The sequence below is a fragment of the Ranitomeya variabilis genome, chromosome 2 (assembly GCF_051348905.1).
Source record: "Ranitomeya variabilis isolate aRanVar5 chromosome 2, aRanVar5.hap1, whole genome shotgun sequence".
In the NCBI taxonomy this organism is placed as follows: domain Eukaryota; kingdom Metazoa; phylum Chordata; class Amphibia; order Anura; family Dendrobatidae; genus Ranitomeya; species Ranitomeya variabilis.
In genome coordinates this window covers 994,509,613-994,521,885 of record NC_135233.1, presented here as the reverse complement: position 1 = coordinate 994,521,885, position 12,273 = coordinate 994,509,613, and the positions used below count along the sequence as shown (strand labels likewise).

The 12,273-nt window shown below is 43.3% G+C and overlaps 1 protein-coding gene across 2 annotated transcripts in view; it reads left to right on the top strand.

Moving 5' to 3' along the window:
* The window catches only part of LOC143808441 (glypican-5-like), a 413,770-nt gene that overhangs the window by 360,606 nt on the left and 40,891 nt on the right, over positions 1-12,273 (top strand). For both annotated transcript variants that reach the window (XM_077291113.1, XM_077291114.1), the window contains one exon: positions 61-205. In XM_077291113.1, the coding sequence (XP_077147228.1) occupies positions 61-205 (145 nt within the window). The remainder of the gene's footprint in view (positions 1-60; positions 206-12,273) is intronic.

The window sequence follows — 12,273 nt, the reverse complement described above, 5'->3', positions numbered from 1 at the left end:
ATATATCCTATAATCTGCAAAATGTTCAATCAAATGATGGCTTTACTTTTATGTTTTTAGATGGGCAGTGAAAAAAGGATCAAGCCAGAGCGTTGGCGCATTACAGAGGGTAGCGGAGGATATGGCAGATCAGAAGGCGAGGATGCGAGTGGAGACTGTGATGATGAGGATGGGTGTCAAGGATCTGGCGACAACTTTGACCCAGGTATAAAACATGGCATTTACATTGTTATGTTACAATGACATACCGTATCTATTTTCCTTACGCAGCAAAACCTGATTATAACAAGGTCAATTAGCTAATTATTATACACTACTATTTTTCTAAAAGAGGTTGTCCAGCTCGAAAAGCGATTATCTTTATATAGTGGGGAAAAAAAGTATTTAGTCAACCACCAATTGTGCAAGTTCTCCCACTTAAAAGATGAGAGAGGCCTGTAATTGACATCGTAGGTAGACTACAAATATGAGAGTCAAAATGAGAAAACAAATCCAGAAAATCTCCTTGTCTGATTTGGCAAGATTTATTTTGCAAATTATGGTGGAAAATAAGTATTTGGTCATTAACAAAAGTTCATCTCAATATTTTAGACAGGGTTCGCCAGACCAGATGAGGAGACACTGTATTAATGGCTTGAGAGAATCGGAGCACACTTTGAGGAGAGAATGGAGAACAACATTTCTCCATCTTCTCCATTGTGTCAGCCGCAGAGTACACTTAGATGTCATCTGAGTGCAGTCCGATGATTTCCACGCACTGATGGACTTGCTTGGAAATCTGAATATTGGATCTAACTTGAATATTCAGTGTTTATTTTTTCCTTGTACCGGCTCTGTCTGAGGAAAAAAATCTTACATGTGCACACAGCCCATTAGACAAACATTGGTCCTGGTGTGATCTGATGTTTCGTCGGCGCAAACTGATAATACTGTCGTGTGTACGAGCCCTAAGACTGGCAAATCACCACATGGACTAATATTATATAAAAGACCAATAACATCTGCTGATATGTGATCTTACAAACTCATGGTAAGTTATGAACAGCACGGTGGCTCAGTGGTTAGCACTGATGCTTTGCAGTGGTCCTGAGGTCAAATCCCACCTAGGACAACATCTGTTTTCCCTGTGTTTGCTCTGGGTTATCCACCCACACTCCAAAGACATACTGCTAGGGAATCTAGATTGTGATCCCCAATGGGGACAGTGATGATAATGTCTGTAAAGTGCTGCGGTATTAATAGCACTATATAATTGAGTAAAATATAGAAGTTACTAGCAGTAAGAAATCATCCTGTAAAGGAAAGTAAGGACACCAGAGAGTGACATGTAAATGCAATGTCAACAAGACCAATACATTAAAAATGCAAAAACAATACAAAGTTTTTGTCCCATGGAAATATAGAGGTAAGAGAGGTAATACCAAATTCGAGGCTCCAAGAGAAAGATAAACTTAATGTTAGAGAAACATTGCCCACGTGTTTCGCTGGTTATGACAAGCTTCTTCAGGATTCATTCTTTGTCCCACACAAACTTTATCTCTCTCTTGGAGCTTATTTTCTCTATTGTTTTTTATTTTATTTTTGCATGTGACTTCTTCTTGTTTTGGGTGTACATTTGTATTTGCGCCAGATTATTGAGGGCTCCTATGTACAATAACGGTGCTCCCCACAATATATGTAATTTATCGGGGGTAACAGTCTGTGTTATCCAGCAGAAAGAACTACCGGAAATCTAAGGTATATGGAGGTACAGTACTAGCCTCGTTCATATTTTGGCTTTGAACAAATCCGAGTTGTAATGTGGCCATGAGCATTCCCGCTATATACGGAGATATGAATGGTCGTGCCATTTTGTCTCAGACCCTTTTATGTCATTTTTATGGAACCAGAACTGTAAATGAAGGCATGGCTGAACAGACTTGTGACACTTCTTTTAAATAAGAAAATTAAAATGCAGTGACCGTAGCACAACGTTTTCTGTTGTTGCTTGAACTTAATTCCGTGCCCTGGGGATCAAGGAAATGATTTACAATATCAAGATCTAACACGGACTTTCATATACAACGCTTGAAAAATTTTACTTCAAGACTTAAAGACTTACGCCATAAAAGAGGAAATGTGGAGAGCAAGCTGGCGGGTTTGCTGAGCTTGGGCGTCCAGTCCACAAACACAGTGAAGGATGTGTGTATACTGGGAGAGAAATGTGAATGATTCCTTTGTGTGCTCCAGAGCTGCGCTCTTGTTCATTCATTTATAGGATCCATACACAAGGCGCTCTTGTTTCTGAGCCATTGTTCTTTTGTATAACTGCAGAACCCATCATTTTGGCCAAGGACCCTTGCTTTCTTAAAAAAAAAAAAAATTAGCTCCCATCTATTTGACATGGTTGTCAAGTCACGCTCTCTGGCCCACAATTTTGGCTTTGTTAGGATTTTTACACATTTTCTAATCAAAGTCTTTTATTTGCAACACAAAGCATAACATTTTCCTCATATCCCACTCCACAGGGACGGAACCAGAAGGAGTATTGCTTATGCCTGCAAGAAATGTCATTTATATACTGTATATATACAGTACAGACCAAAAGTTTGGACACACCTTCTCATTTAAAGATTTTTCTGTATTTTCATGACTATGAAAATTGTTAATTCACACTGAAGGCATCAAAGCTATGAATTAACACATGGAATTATATACCTAACTTCAGTTTTTTCACACTTTTTTGTTATTTCTTATATTCTAGGGTTTTCGAAGTAGCCACCTTTTGCTTTGATGACTGCTTTGCACACTCTTGGCATTTTCTTGATGAGCTTCAAGAGGTAGTCACCGGGAATGGTTTTCACTTCACAGGTGTGCCCTGTCAGGTTTAATAAGTGGGATTTCTTGCCTTATAAATGGGGTTGGGATCATCAGTTGTGTTGTGCAGAAGTCTGGTGGATACACAGCTGATAGTCCTACTGAATAGACTGTTAGCTGCTTTTTTCTTGCCATAATACAAATTCTAAGTAAAGAAAAACGAGTGGCCATCAATACTTTAAGAAATGAAGGTCAGTCAGTCCGAAAAATTGGGAAAACTTTGAAAGTGTCCCCAAGTGCAGTGGCAAAAACCATCAAGCGCTACAAAGAAACCGACTCACATGAGGACCGCCCCAGGAAAGGAAGACCAAGAGTCACCTCTGCTTCTGAGGATAAGTTTATCCGAGTCATCAGCCTCAGAAATCACAGGTTAACAGCAGCTCAGATTAGAGACCAGGTCAATGCCACACAGAGTTCTAGCAGCAGACACATCTCTACAACAACTGTTAAGAGGAGACTTTGTGCAGCAGGCCTTCATGGTAAAATAGCTAATTGGAAAACACTGCTAAGGACAGGCAACAAGCAGAAGAGACTTGTTTGGGCTAAAGAACACAAGGAATTGACATTAGACCAGTGGAAATCTGTGCTTTGGTCTGATGAGTCCAAATTTGAGATCTTTGGTTCCAACCACCGTGTCTTTGTGCGACGCAGAAAAGGTGACCAGATGGACTCTACATGCCTGGTTCCCACCGTGAAGCATAGAGGAGGAGGTGTGATGGTGTGGGGGTGCTTTTCTGGTGACACTGTTGGGGATTTATTCAAAATTGAAGACATACTGAACCAGCATGGCTACCACAGCATCTTGCAGCGGCATGCTATTCCATCTGGTTTGCGTTTAGTTGAACCATCATTTATTTTTCAACAGGACAATTACCCCAAACACACCTCTAGGCTGTGTAAGGGCTATTTGACCAAGAAGAAGAGTGATGGGGTGCTACGCCAGATGACCTGGCCTGCACAGTCACCAGACCTGAACCCAATCGAGATGGTTTGGGGTGAGCTGGACCGCAGAGTGAAGGCAAAAGAGCCAACAAGCGCTAAGCATCTCTGGGAACTCCTTCAAGATTGTTGGAAGACCATTCCCGGTGACTACCTCTTGAAGCTCATCAAAAGAATGCCAAGAGTGTGCAAAGCAGTCATCAAAGCAAACGGTGGCTACTTTGAAGAACCTAGAATATAAGACATAATTTCAGTTGTTTCACACTTTTTTGTTAAGTATATAATTCCACATGTGTTAATTCATAGTTTTGATGCCTTCAGCGTGAATGTACAATTTTCATAGTCATGAAAATACAGAAAAATCTTTAAATGAGAAGGTGTGTCCAAACTTTTGGTCTGTACTGTAAGTGAGAGGAAATAATAGTAAGGGAGTGTGTAGGTACAGTCACTCAGATTAGCATTGAATATCTTAAGGCTGTGTGCACGCAATGCAGATTTAGTGTGGATCCGCAGCGTTTTTTTCTGCGCAGAAACGCTGCAGTTCCACAAAGTGATTTAGAGTACAATGTAAATCAATAGAAAAATTTTTTTTGTGCTAATGGTGCGGAAAAATCCGCATGAAAACCACTGCAGATCAAAAGAAGTAGCATGTCACTTCTTTTGTGCGGAACTGCAGCGTTTCTGAACCCTTCCATTATAGAAATCCGCAGGGGTAAAAAACGCAGAAAATCCGCACAAAATCCGCATCAAATCTGCAACAAAAACGCAACAAATCCACATAAAAAACGCGTCAAATCCGCACCTGCGTTTCCTGCGAGGAGATGCGGGTTTTGTGCAGAAAACTCTGCACCCCAATCAGCAACGTGTGCACATAGCCTAATAGGAATGTGTCCTCAGAAAATGACTTATTGTTGGAATCAGGATTTTAGTAGGATTTTTTAGTACCACCATGTATATTCAGATAGTTCAGAAATCTTGCAATTTTCAGACTGGTCACGATATCTAACATTAAGGCTATGTGCACACTTTGCGGATTTTGATGTGGATCCGCAGCTTGTTTGGACGCGCGGAATTGCATCAAATCCGCAGTGTAGTGCACTACCAATGTTAATCAATGGGAAATCTAGAATTGGTGTGCACATGCTGTAGAAAAATCCACGCAGATTTGCAGCGTTTTATTTTCAGCAGCATGTCAATTCTTTTTGCGGATCTGCAGCGTGTCTGCACCCATTGACTTCCATTGAGTCAGTCAAATCCGCAGCAAAACTGCGTGTGTAAAAATATTTGCGGTTTTGCTGCGGAGTTGCATGCAGATAGGGAGAAGGAAGAGTGTGGGCGGAGAATATGTATTTGGTCGGAGACTGTGTGTGTGCGGAGAAGATGTGCGTGTGTGTGTGCTTGTGTGTGCGGGTGTGTGCGCGGCTGTGTGTGTGCGGGTGTGTGCGCAGCTATGTGTGTGTGTGTGGGTCTGCAAGTGTGTGCGCGGCTGTGTGTGTGTCTGTGTATAGACAGGCAACGTCCGATGGGATTACTAGTCCCATCCGGCTATGTCTTCTGTCACATAGAACAGAGACAGCATTAGCCGATGATGCGATAGTAGTCCCATCATCTGGCTACTGTGTTGAGTAGTAAAAAAAACAACACATACACACATACAATACATACTGCAGGTGAACGAGGGCATCGCAGGAATTAGGAGTACAATAAAGATGGGAAACTGTGTTGTGTTTGATTTCATTAAAATACTTTATTCTGGCTGTGCCTTTATTTAACCCCTTAACAACGATAGGATTAGTAATGGAGAGGTATCTTATTGACACCTCTCCATTACTAAGCCATGGGCTTGATGTCACCTTACAACGCAAAGGTGACATCAACCCCACGACTATTACCCCACTTGTCACCGCTACAGGGCAAGTGGGAAGAGTGCCGGAATTGGTGCATCTTAGAGATGTGCCATTTCTGGGACGGCTGGGAACTGGTGTTTGTAGCCAGGGGAGGCCAATATCCATGGCCCCTTCCTAGGCTATTAATATCAGCCCGCAGCTGTCTGCATAGCCTTTTCTGGTTATTAATTATAGGGGGAACCCTACGTTATTCTTTGGGGGGCTCCCCTATTTTAATAGCCAGTAAAGGCTAAGTATACAGCTGTAAGCTTATATTAATAGCCTGGAAAGCTCCATGGGTATTACCCCCTTCCCAGGCTATAATCATCAGCCCCCAGTCGCTGGCTTTCCCTCTCTGGTTTGGAAAATTGCACAGGATCCCACGCCATTTTTTGTTTCATTTTTTTAAATTAAACAGATATTGCGTTTAAGGCCGGGGTCACACTTGCGAGAAACTCGCATGAGTCTTGCACCTTAGTACCCGGCACTGCCGCTGGCACTTGGGATCAGAGTGTGCGGCTGCATGTATTACTATGCAGCTGAATGCTCCTGTCCGAGTGCCAGCAGCAGTGCTGGGTATTGAGGTGCGAGACTCGTGCGAGTTTCTCGCAAGTGTGGTTGGACAAGGAAATTACATCATAATTCTTTTTTTTTGTTAAATAATATATCTTTATTTAGCTTACAAAAATGCGTACAAATCTGCATGAAAATCAGCATCAAAAACGCATAAAAAACGCACCGATTTGTAACTGCGTTTTCTGCCAAGAGAGGAAGAATCTGCTCAGAAAATTCCACAGGCAAATCCACAACGTGTGCACAGAGCCTTAACATGTATTTCCTGATCTCTAAAGCATCCATATGGACGTATGTAGAAATAGCCTGGCTCCGATCTAGTGACATTTATAGGAGAGCTCTTTAGGCATGTAAGGGTGGTGGACAATGGCTATCACGTTCCTACCCGTGAACACACCAATCGTGTTGTTGTAGTTTGAATAATGTCTTGTGTCTTATTGTAAATAATGTTATGTGATATAGATGAGATAGGCATTAATAACGTCATGTGTTCCTGTATAATGTATAGTCCTGATATTAAAATTAGCATTTTATGAGTTCAGCTAAGAAAATAGGAGAGAGCTTATAGGTCTAAGTTTATTCAGTCTGTGCCCTCCCAGCTTGAATGACAGCTGCGGCTTGTACTGCAAGGTTTCAGAAGTGGCAGGGAGGAGGGACACTTAGGAGCTGTCAATCAGGCTAGGCGCGTGGAAAATGAGATTATACTTTCAAAAAGGATTACACACTGATTCTGACACGAGCCCAAAGAAGGGTCATATGGGTTCATGAGGTATTTTTTTTATTTTAGAACATTTCCTACTCTTTGCCCAATTTAAAAAAAAATTATAAAACCATTTAAAGTCAATAGGGCCGATTCATTAAAATTGTCATTGCATATAAGAGGTGCACGCCACTGACTGAATTTGGTGCAAATTTTCAGCTCTGCCCCAGAAATGTTACTCTAGTCAGGAACTAGAATAGCATTTGTGGCACAAAAGAAAATGCTGGAACTTTAGTTGAATTTGATGGGTGGGCATAGCCATGCCCTGTCCCAGCTCTTCCCCAGCCACCACCCATTTTAGGGGAGCTGCTTGAAACTGGTGTGAAAACTCCAAAAAGGGCAACTATTTTGTGTAATTTCACTTTGCGAGAAAATTGTGTTTTATGCTGGTTTTCTGACGTAAAAGCTTTGCGGAATCGGCCCCAATGTCTTAACAGGGAATTTTGAACTCTGTATGCAGAAAATATAGTACCCAAAACCTAATTTTGAAATTATTTACCATTAAAATGGTATTTAAGGGTGGAAATGCTTACATTCCGTTTAATCAGAGAAAAGATGGAGACACAAAAGCGCAAATAGGGTCTTATCAAACGTTACATAAAGTTGCCCACCAAGAGAACTACTCACCTGGTGAGATTGAAGGCAGGACATATATTAATGGCGGCTGCTGCAGATCCACAGGTCAGTGCAGGACCTGATTGAAACACACACTTAGGTAGGAAAAAAGGATCATCCCCGCGCTGCCGCAAGAAGAATTCCAAAAATTGTAGAGGTTTCAGCGTGGTTTATTCTACGCGTTTCAGGGTTCAGGTGTCCCCTTCATCAGGACATACCACAAATATTGACAATATTTGTGGTATGTCCTGATGAAGGGGACACCTGAACCCTGAAACGCGTAGAATAAACCATGTTGAAACCTCTACAATTTTTGGAATTCTTCTTGCGGCAGCGCGGGGATGATCCTTTTTTCCTACCTAAGTGTGCATTCCGTTTAGCCATTTTTGGCAAAGCTGTAACAAAATGAAGTCCATATTGGCAATTCTATATAATAGAAAAGCTGACCGACAACTTACATGCATGCAGTAATGGCAGCTCTACAGGTTGTCATTCAGAGTCTCCAGAAAGTTATGTAACTAAGTAATGGCCCAACAGAATTTCGAAGAACATGACAGAAGAGGACAACTCAAGGACTTCTATTTACAGTTGATGTTTTTGAGCTTAGGAAATGTTCTGTAAGGAAACGCAGCATGAGGCATCTGATGGAGTCTTGATGAGTGAAGTTCTATGAAGCAAAGACTGGATTAAAATGATGTCCCATCACTGCAGGTGTGGAAACAATAAATAGCTCAGGCACTGAATCGATAACATTACAGTGATAGATGAGAGCCTAATAAGATAACGTTCATTAGCCGACTCTCCAGAGAAGCTCTCTGAGCACTTTAGCAGCAGGCCTCTCGACAAGGAGGAGGTCCTCGGGCTGGTGTCACTTTCATTAGCTGCTGTCATCATCTCTCGCAGCCATCCTATTGCTGTTGTTAAGCAAAACTCGCAACCAGCTGCTCAAGGACCATTTCTTCATAGGATGCATTTGGCACTCATAATCCAAGGGCATCCACATAAAATGAGTCAATTGTGCATCATTGCCCCAGCCCACCTCCTACGGGACATAATTCATTATGGTATAGTCATTTTTTTCATGTTACATTATGCAATTGTGGAATTTTATATGCAAAAGGATCACTTGTGCCCCAGATATAACATGACAGTAACATAATGTAACATGGCATTAGTGTATCAGACAGGAATAACATATCTATGGAAAGTGGTAACGCATATTACTATCGTTATTCATATTACAGAAGATCTGTCTACTAGGCCTAAGTGTCCACCTCCAGTAGGTGTACACACCCGAAAATGATGCACGACAGAGTGTACATTCGCTCCGTGGGCACCATCTTAGCCTATGGCCCGATCTGCGCATACATCCGAATCCTGTTTTGCAGTGGGGGGAGCTTCGGACGTATGCCCCGACAAGCCTCACGAATGTGTAACTAAACGCAATATGAAAGCACCCTAAGAAATATTGAATTTTATTTAATCCATTAAAAAGGTGAAAAGTATACATATCTTACAAATGATTGAAGTGAATTCCTTCCATAAGAACCAACACTTTTTGAACTCTACAGCCTTCTTTGTCCTGTTATATCATTTTGTTATTTGAATTTCCCTACTATAATGCAACATCATATTATAGAGTCAGGTCTGTATTACTGCTAGACCAAACGGCAAAAAGAAATGTTTGTGCCATTGGGCTTACAGAGACTAAAGATGGCCATATATATCCAATAGCCGTTGACCTAACAGTTACTCCTCACTGACCGATAACTGACAGTTGGCCTGTATGTACATTATGGATCGCCCCCAGGCGCAGGGCAATGGGATACTCGGCACCGGGTCCCTCGGTCTCGGTTCTGGGGATGTCACGGTGGCCCGTCCCCGGTCCATGGCCCTGCTGAAGGGCGCCCAATTAAAGGTGTAAGTTTGTATGGTGTTCGTGACGCCACCTGTGGTATTCGGTCAGGGTTACCGACGCTGCTGGGGGTCCGCTGGGGTGATGGAATGGCAGCCAGATGGTATACCTTCCCACATGTGAAGTATGTCCCCAGGGCTTCCCAAAGTGTGTGGATGATGATAGTGGTCGTTGTAAGGCGCGATGAATAACGAGGACACAAAGGTTGCAGTCTCTTTACCTTTTACTGAAGACTTCAGCGTCCGGAGTACCGTTCACAGGGCTGGCTGAGTCCGGACGGTCCGAAGGCACATCCAAAGTTCCCTTAGCCAGGAGGAAATCAGTAGCCTTCCTACTAGAGCCTGTGTGTTGTAGTACCTCCCTGCTGAGCACCATGGGAAAGTCCTCACAACCTTCGTGAATATTTCTGATGTTCTCTCTCTCTGTCCCCCAGATGATATGGATAGGACGACCCGTATGACGGGGTAGGCCTGGAGTTAATTTATAGGGACCCTAGAGACGCCCCTCTCCCACAATTGCCTCCGTGTCTTCTTAGGTATTTAGGTTGGGCAGCCAACTTGGAATTGACTGTCCTGCCGTTGTTTGGAGTGATGCGTAGAGTCAGTACTCCCTCGGTGTTCCGGCCACTGGCTACGTGCCTCGGAAGGAGACTGCCTACCTCGGGGCAGGACTCCTCCCGGTATTATCTCCTTGTGCTGTGACTTCGGTTCTCACTCTCCACAATATACTTTGCTTCGTGTCCTTTCTTAGGATGCTGCTGCAATGATGTGCAGGCGCAGCTCTGTAACGTTCTATCTCTTGCTAGACCTCTGTCAGGATCCCACCCCTGACAGGACCTCTCTGGGTCAAACCCAAGCTGCTTCTCCCTCGATGTTATCTGGATGCAGCCCAGTCTGCTTCCTTCTGCCTAACTTCCTATCCAACCCACCAGTTTTACCCGTGTGTGAGGAGTGCCCTAGTAGATAGAAGCTTTGCTCCCCCTAGTGGACTGGAGTGTAAAGTGTAGTGTGTGACTGTGATACCTGGCAAGGTGGACTCCTTTAGTACCATCAGACGTAACATCACTCCCCCTTGTGGAAGAGCGACATTACTGCAACGACCAGGACTCTGGGGCGCTGCACTTACACCAGCCATCAGTCAGTGCAGAGGCAGGAGCTCTCCTTATAAGTACAGCAGATACAGATCTGTGAGTCCACTATATTCTTGTTAGATGCTGTTAGATTAGCTAGAGATGAGGGGATTGATCCACAGAGGATCGAGTTCAATAGAATTTCCTGATATTTGTGGTTCCACGCATAATTCGAACACTTTGAGATTCGTTTCACGATATGCAAAAAAAAATAAAAAAATAAACCTATCCAGCAGTGCACCATTTCCCACACTGCCAAAGCAGGTACCTGAGAAAATGCAGCAAAGCCAGCAAATTTGAACCGATCAACTCTTCTGTATTGGCCGAACAGCACAGCAACATTTGTGTCAGTCATGACCCCATTAGACAGGCCCATTCAGGCCATTGAACAGCCAATCGGCAGCCATTTACTTATACAATTATTCTGTGCATATAGAATTATATGTTGTTGGCAGAACATCACCTGTTAATCTTAGACCATGTAGTGCCAGTAACGATGGATTTTATGCCAACATAAAAATCATCATAAAGTATTTTTTCCCTCTAAAATAGTGCCACGGTGTATTCACACTGATCACACTATCTTACGCGTCATTCAGACGTTTGCATTTCACGTATATTTTCTATTAGGATTTTTCATAGATGCAACATAGTCTGTTTACATGTCTGTGTTTTTTCACAGACCATGTGTCTGCAAAAAAAAATCAAGGAGACATGTCCATTTTTTTCCGACAGTACAGATAAAAAGTGCGTATACAAGCCTACGGGTCGATGAAAAACATGGACAGCAAATATGGCGTCCGTGTGTCACGCCGGCATCTCGCATGCCTTCTCAGCACCGCCCTACTCAGCTGCAGTCACCACTCTGCTTCCCCAGCATCTGACCATTTTCCTAAGCGGCCTTGTGCTCACTGCCTGCTCTGCTTCTAGAGAATCTCCTCCTGGTTTTAAGAGGTGCGGCCAGATACTACAGGAATTTAACCCTGCTGTGTCCTTCAGGGTTTGCCTTCTCCAGCTTATCACTAGGCAGCAGCAAGTTTATTAGGCTGCTCTTCCCACCACTCCTTGCCCAATCATTGGCTCCCACGTGCTTGTCTCTGGATCCTGTGGGTGCATGTTGGTTGTGCTTCTCCTGTTATTGACCCAGGTCATTTACCGTTTATCCAGACCTCTCCGCTCCTGACCTCGGTTTCGCATATTGAAACTGTGCTGCCTACCCTGACCCTGGATTGTCTGACCATGTCCTCTTGTACCTGTGTCTCTGACCTTCCGGTTAGCTGCTGCAGACCCGGGGACTGCCCTGGAGTGATACTTGGTGTCTACCAGTGACCCAGCCTATCTTTACCATCAGGGGCTGTAGTGACACTTAGTCACGCCCCTCCAGGGTAAGCCTGGCCCGTGGCACAGTGGGTCACCAGCGTTACACCGTGTGCTATCTGTGTGCTGTGCGTGTTTAACATTGCAAAGTTTTGTAGTTTACTTATTTATTTATCCATACATGGAAAACACTAATGAAACACTGATGGTATAAACCAACACTGACCAAACACTGATGATGGACATACCAAAAACTGATGACATTGGGATCCTGGGATCCAAA